This window comes from Fragaria vesca, unplaced genomic scaffold (assembly GCF_000184155.1).
Source record: "Fragaria vesca subsp. vesca unplaced genomic scaffold, FraVesHawaii_1.0 scf0513160_u, whole genome shotgun sequence".
Classification (NCBI taxonomy): Eukaryota; Viridiplantae; Streptophyta; class Magnoliopsida; order Rosales; family Rosaceae; genus Fragaria; species Fragaria vesca.
The window spans coordinates 331,107-338,367 of record NW_004443448.1 but is presented as its reverse complement, the minus strand read 5'-3'; the positions used below and the strand labels follow the sequence as shown (position 1 = coordinate 338,367).

Genomic DNA, 7,261 nt, shown 5'->3' with positions numbered 1-7,261 from the left:
TTTATTTTAATTTATTTTATTTTGTTTTGCTTAACATGTAACTCCAAAAATATATATACATAAAAGAGTTCTACTAACTTTTATCACTATTTTTGCAAAAATAAATATTTAATTTTGGAGTTTTTTTTTGAATATTTTTGCTAAATTAAGTAAATTGTTCTATTTGTATTTGATAACCTTAAAAAATAAATTATTTTGTTAAAGTAAATGTATAAAATGATAAATTTATTAAAATGACGAAAATGCCCTTAAAATTTAACGTTGTTAGTGGTCAGAGGTATCAAAATGTTAACAGAATGAAACTTCAGATATGAAAATGAAAGCTTTTGATAGTTAGGTATGAAAATGAAAATAACATCATAGTTCGGGACTTCGGGTAGTGTTTTGTAATTAAATTAATCCAAAAAAAAAAATCTGCAGAAATCTGAAAACAATACACCCCTTAAAAATGACATTTGAACTAAAAGTGCTAGAAACTGGTTAGACGCATATATACTACTCTAGAGTGATCTAGAGCTAGCTTGTATGTTTACATCTACCTTGGACATAATGAGTTATGAAATATTATGATACAGGTACCTTAAAATGTTCTCAGAATCCCTTCATTCTGAATACAAGCAGCACGGAATTGATATTCAGTGTCAGGTAATTTTCACTCCCGCATGCCCTTCTCTTCAAAAGATTACTCCGTGAGATTCATTGGTTATTTGTTCATCATTGATAGTTCAATATGCATGAACCTATAGTCCAATACTGCTCGCAGGTGCCTGGTCACGTAGCGACGGAGATGACAAAGAATTCCAACAAGGCATCTTTCATGGTGATGGCAACAACAGAGAGTTTCAGGAAAGCAAGCGTTCGATGGATAGGTTTTGAGCATTTGTGTGATCCCTACTGGAAGCATTCTGTGCAGATGTTCATAGCACTTGCGATGCCTGATGCAATGTGTGATGCCATCGCGTTTCGGACCGCCAGTGAGCTAAGAAAGGAAGGCCAAATGAAGGAGTCGAAGTATAATATGCAGTGAAATATATGTACTGCGAGGTGTTGGACTTTCCTCTGTCGTAAACTCATGTAACCCGAACATGAAAGTCGAGACCAAATTAAGGGCGTTCAGTTTATGCAAGGGAGCCAGAGAAAGTACGCCGCTCGGATTCTATCATGTGGGAAGAAAATTACAGAAACTGAATACGTTGATGTACTGGACACATACTAGAAGTAAATCTTGAAACTGAACTTTCAAGCTTCAAATCCCAAATAACTGGCAGACCGCGACCACTTGTAACCACTGATTTGCAGTTGCATCAACAATCGCCCTGTCTCCTCCGGATTCCGGAAACCGGTACTGCCTCCGTGATGATGAAGCCCTTTGTTGAACAACAATTCCAGCCTTTCACCTATCTCCATACACCCAACGTGGAAGAAGTGAGATCATCTCATTGAATATGCATGTGCTTGTTTACTCCATAAACAATGAACAATGGACATGCAACGAAAAGAAAAACCAGTAATAACAACCAAAATAGTGAATGGAAACTGTCAAGAATGAATCCATGACACTATCCCTCTAAAAACAGGGAGAAAAGGTTGGGGGAGCTAGGGGTCCCGGGGGAAGAACGTGGGGATGTGTCTGAATTTACTAGGTCAAGTGTACATCAGTGAGTGACATGTTAGTTAGTTTGTCTAACTGACACTGTAGAGATCATGAGTTCATAACAATGTTTGTGTGTGATTAAGCACGTATTGGGATACTAGTATGCAAGTGTTAGGAACAACCAATATCACGATTACAAACAAGATATATATAACAGTATAATTGAATTGAAACCAACAACAAATAATAACAATAATGAAATCGAGATTGAAAACACTAACTTGATTCAGATAGAGGCCTGCTTTGCAGTGACCTAAGACAGAAATTCGTCCCCACTTGTGCTGCAGTTTCGGACGTCTATCTTGAGGATACAACTATCTGGTACAAGTTCTTGCACAAGAACTTGTCCCTGGCGAATTTACTTTATGTTTCAGAGAAGTCGATTTGGGGAGGAAGAAGAAGAGATGAATTTTCGATGGATAACAACGACCACAATGTCGTCCTTATATAAAGTCAAATTCGAACAGGTAAAACTGTTCAAAAAGTTGTAACTGTCACCAACAGTTATTACCTTTGGTTTTATCCGAAAATAATAATAAAAATTAATAAAAGTATTAATTCAAAAATTATAATCAGATTTAATTTTTCCAGAGCCTCAAGGCCCATCTATGACTTTATATAAATAGATATATAGATATATATATATATCTATCTATCATTTGCTCTAGGCAATTCCACCCATTCACTTGCTCACATGGGTGTTTGTTTATAAACAACCAAGCAAGTAGTTCTTCTTTAACGTGGGATTCTATACCACACTAAGTTCCAACAGTAAGTTTATGTACCACACTAAGTTCCAACAGTAAGTTTATGTATCTATATAGCTCAAATCAGAAGCGGAGATCCGCAACTATTCTAAAATGTGGACACCAGCTAAGAACAACTCTAGCAGCTGCAAATGGCAACTCTGCATCCGTCTTCCAAGCGTCGGAGGCCCTAACATCCCTGAAGGCATTACCATCACGGTGAAGGCCAAGGTGATCAAGGAAAAAGGTCTGGCGCCAGAAATTCAACAGAAACTTGAAGCACCTCAACATTGGGTTTGAAACTCGTCCCCGACAGGTCTGCCAGTAGCTCAAGATGAAGCTCCTGTTTGGAACCAACATGATCAACGCCCCAATCGATGTTGTCATAGTTGTTTTGAGCCAACATCCGCACTTTAACATAGTTACGAAAGTCCGCTTCTCATCCACCCTATACACACACTCGATCCCTGGTCCCCAAAAACAACCATTCTTTTTTATTTTCACAACTACTAACAAGTGACAACCACTCTTCTTTATTTTCCCAACCGAACAGTAAGTACATGCACGATATCATCTATAATTATATATGAAGTCTTATCTCGCCAACTTGCTACTTTTAGTGAAATATCTTCTACTTCGATCAGTTCAGTCGTTATTCAATTTGACTAGATAGTCAATTCTCTTAAACAGACCCTCTAACTGAATTGCTTTGCAAGCTGATAACGTACTGATTCCATAACATACTGAGCAATGGAATTGCAAGAAGCTTTCATTGTCGCAGCAAGTTGTCTAGGCTTCTTCTCTGTTTGCAAGGCTCTGTTCAAGTTTGTGAGATGGATATGGGTCATGTTTCTGAGACCCACCAAGAATCTCAAGAAATATGGATCTTGGGTAATCATCACTGGCTCCACTGATGGGATTGGCAAGGCCCTTGCCTTTAAACTGGCTTCCAAGGGTCTTAACATCGTCTTGGTTGGTCGAAACCCTTCGAAGCTCGAAGCAACCTCCAAAGAAATCCGCGAGAAATACAATCATGAACAAGTGGAAACCAAGAGCATTGTCGTCGACTTGGCCAAAGCTACTGGGGGAGAGATAGCTAGGACTATAGAGGAAGGGATCAAAGGTCTTGATGTTGGTATTTTGATTAATAATGCAGGGATCAATTACCCTTATGCAAGATACTTTCATGAGGTTGATCGGGAGCTGATGGAGAACATGTTAAAGGTGAACATGGAAGCTGTAACTTGGGTAACTAAGGCAGTGCTTCCAGGTATGCTCGAGAAGAAGAAAGGAGCCATTGTCAATATCGGCTCTGCTGCCTCCCAGGATCCTTCTGTGCCCTTGTACACACTTTACGCCGCTACCAAATCGTGAGTTATCTAGTTTAAAATACTAAATTTTTCCATGGATACTTCTCTTTCTGGTGTTGATTTTGGACTACTTCTATGTAAATCATGCATTCTATTTTAGGGAATTTGAGGTGGGAAATGTCTCCTTCATCATTAATTTTTTAAGGAAAGGAAACCAAGATATATTCTTATTATGTTCAATATGTTTGTTTTGTTGTTTTGTAAGTGGACAAAAATAATACTTAAGAAACATCATTTAGTCACAGTTAAGAAGCTAACTATGCTTAGTAAATAGTTAGCTTCATAATACAGTGAACACTGAACAGTACTATTCTCTGTGGACTCAAGAGCGCTTGTATTGATGTTGGTGTGTGTGTCTATACCCGAAAATTATACAGCGCACCCGTCTATCTCCGCCGTCCATTTGACGCGGACTTGGCAGAGCCTTTTGACTTTTTCAAAATGGACGGCGGAGATGACGGGTGCGCGGCGCATCCGGGTGCGCTGAATACGCTCTCGTCTATACCTTGGTTCTGATGAGTTAAGACTTGCATATTATACAGGTACATTGAAGTGTTCTCAAGATGCATTCATTTGGAATACAAGCAGTATGGAATTGATATTCAGTGTCAGGTTTTCACTCCAACCCTTCTCTTTTACATATTCTCGTTATCTTGTACGTACTTACTTAAGACTTGCTCTTTACTTTCTGAAATATTATCCAATGTTAATGCTCGAAAATATGCTTAAGCCAATGTTAATGCTCGCAGGTGCCTCGTTTCGTGGGGACGGAGATGACAAAGGATTTGAAGAAGTCAGTTCCCTTGATGATGGTACCAACAGAGAGATTCAGGAAAGCAAGCATTCGATGGATTGGTTATGAGCATCTATGTAATCCCTACTGGTTGCACTCAGTGCAGGGGTTCATAGTACATGCCGCTCCAGATGCATTAGTTAATGCCATCACGTTTTGGATCTGCAGTGGGATCAGAAAGAGAGGCCAAATGAAGGACTCCAGTGCTGTAAAAAGATGCAGTGATTAACTGGAAAATGTACTGTGAGATGCACTAGTATTGGATCGATCATGTTATACTGACCTCTGAGTGGTTGAACAAGTTAATTAGTCTAACTATGTTCATCTGGTCACTAACTGACCAAAAGATTTATGTTCAACCACTCTTGGATGTAAATCTAATGGTGATTGATTATTAATCTTTTGGTCAGTTAGTAACCAAGTGAACACTACATGGATGATAATAGGTTTTGGGTGCGTCTTCAAATGCAATATTGCATCTCGTCCTCTCTTTAAATTTGTTAGGTTTTTCTTATGATACGTTATGTTATCTTGTTTTATTTTCGTATTTTTCATTATCAATGTAGTTTTCACATCTTTCTATTGTAATGTTTTTATTAATATAGTATGTTATCATATGTTCTATAAGACTATTTGAAACAAATAAAAATAGGTGTTGTGTCACTCCTCATACATGTGTTAACACCAACGTGCACTTACATTAACATGAATAAATCTACGGCATTATGAATATAAAAAAATAAGAAATAAAAAATAAAAAATAAAAAATAAAATGTGAATAAGGTGGTCCTGTCAATAATGTACACTGTAATGCATGTAAGTAAGACCTTTTATGTCTTGCGAGAAATCAACATTTTGCAGATGCAGCTGAAGTTGGAAACCGTTTACCTAACATCAAGATATGGTCTCAATCCATTCATCCTCAAGCTGCTGAGGATCTACGTGATTTACTTCGGTCGTATCTCATTTTAATTTCCTTTTGCTTCTCAAAAAAAAAGAAAAGACAATAAGACTCTTCATTACAAGTAACAGAGAGTTTGGCTAAATTAGTGAAGAATAGTAAAGTCTTGGATAGGTCACCTATCATAGCCTCATAGGTGTGTCTACCTCTACTAACGGCAAACGTGGATACGTTTACTCTCACAACTACGGGCTACGTACCAACTGTTCATCTTTATTTTCATCAGGAACAGTAATGAAGGGTGTCCCTTTCTTATTGATGATTCTTCTCCTTCATTTTGTATAATAATTTATGCTTCGCTTTCTTCTGAGAAAACCTCCCCCCTAATTGCTTTGCAGCTGATAACTGATCCAGATTGGCTATGGAATTACAAGAGTTTTTCATGGTGGTAGCAATCACCATAGGGTTGGTATCTGTGTGTATGTCTTTGATCAATTTTGTGAGATGGGTATGGGTCATGTTTCTGAGACCTCCAAAGAAACTCAAGGAGTACGGATCATGGGCTATCATCACTGGCTCAGCTCAAGGAATAGGGAAAGCTCTTGCATTTGAAATGGCTTCAGAGGGTCTCAACATTATCTTGGTTGATAAAAACCATTCTGCCCTCGAAGCTACCTCCAATGAATTAAGAAACAAAAATGGTGGGAGAGTTTAGATCAAGAGCATTGTGCTGGACCTGGCCAAATTGAGTGGGGAGGAGATAGTTAAAGCAATAGATAAAGGGACAAAAGGGCTTGATGTTGGCATTTTGATTAACAATGCAGGGATGAGTTACCCTTATCCAAAGTTTTTCCATGAGGTTGATCTGGAGCTCATGGACGACATCATGAAGGTGAACATGGAAGCAGCAAGTTGGATGACTAAGGCTGTGCTTCCGGGTATGCTGAAGAAGAAGAAAGGAGCAATTGTCAACATTGGCTCTTCTTCCACTGAGATAGCCTCTTCTTTTCCTCTGTACACTCTTTATGCTACAACCAAAGCGTGAGTCTTTTTACACGTACATCTCATATGACCATCATCATGTTTTTCTTTTTGTGAGATGAACAGAGAAAAAAGCTTGTAAAACTATGCGTGATGCAGGTACCTTAAAACGTTCTCAAGAAGCATTAGTTTGGAATACAAGCAGCATGGAATAGACATTCAGTGTCAGGTTTCTGATTCTACCCCATTTTTTTTCCTTTTCTGCTTCTCGATCTGTTTTTCACTCGACAAACTTTTCAGGCTAATGATCAAAGTAATTCAGGTTCCTTTGTTCGTCGCGACGAGGCTTACGAAGATAAAGAAATCTTCCTTGTTCATCCCGTCACCAGAAACGTTTAGCAAATCAAGCATTCGATGGATTGGTCATGACAACCTTTGTACGCCCTACTGGAGCCACTCTGTGTTGGGGTTCTTTGGCCGTGCATTACCCCATGCTCTCCTAAACGCCACCATTTTTGGGTATTTCCTTCGTAACAGAAAGAGAGGCCAACTGAATGAGTTGCGGAAAGGAAGTACTCTGCACCAACAGAGCAGTCCCATATAGGTGTATTTGGTGAAGTATTGAAGCAGTGGCGGAGCCAGCCCGGTCTTGACTGGGCTGGAGCCTAGGTGAGTTTTTGAAACTTCAGAAAAAAACCTACATCACATCTGATATATAGGCATACGATGGGCAGCAAGCTGATTGGATGATCTTTAGGATTTTATGTCGCTTTGCCTTCAATCCTTTTGGCTGCTTGTTACGTTGCAACTTCCCAT

At 38.8% G+C, this 7,261-nt stretch overlaps 2 protein-coding genes and 1 pseudogene across 2 annotated transcripts in view; all 3 read left to right on the top strand.

Moving 5' to 3' along the window:
- Window positions 1-1,027, top strand: part of LOC101312893 (very-long-chain 3-oxoacyl-CoA reductase 1-like) — a 2,201-nt gene extending 1,174 nt beyond the window's left edge. Inside the window, exons 2-3 of the mRNA XM_004310123.1 lie at window positions 576-645; window positions 764-1,027. Of these exons, the coding sequence (XP_004310171.1) occupies window positions 576-645; window positions 764-1,027 (334 nt within the window). The remainder of the gene's footprint in view (window positions 1-575; window positions 646-763) is intronic.
- Window positions 1,028-3,150: 2,123 nt separating this feature from the next.
- LOC101312600 (very-long-chain 3-oxoacyl-CoA reductase 1-like) lies at window positions 3,151-4,792 on the top strand. Its single transcript, XM_004310122.1, has 3 exons — window positions 3,151-3,770; window positions 4,313-4,382; window positions 4,520-4,792. Exons 1-3 carry the CDS (start codon window positions 3,151-3,153, stop codon window positions 4,790-4,792), a joined length of 963 nt encoding a protein of 320 aa, XP_004310170.1.
- A 1,093-nt stretch (window positions 4,793-5,885) lies between these two features.
- Window positions 5,886-7,049, top strand: LOC101312313 (annotated as a pseudogene).
- Window positions 7,050-7,261: the final 212 nt, after the last annotated feature.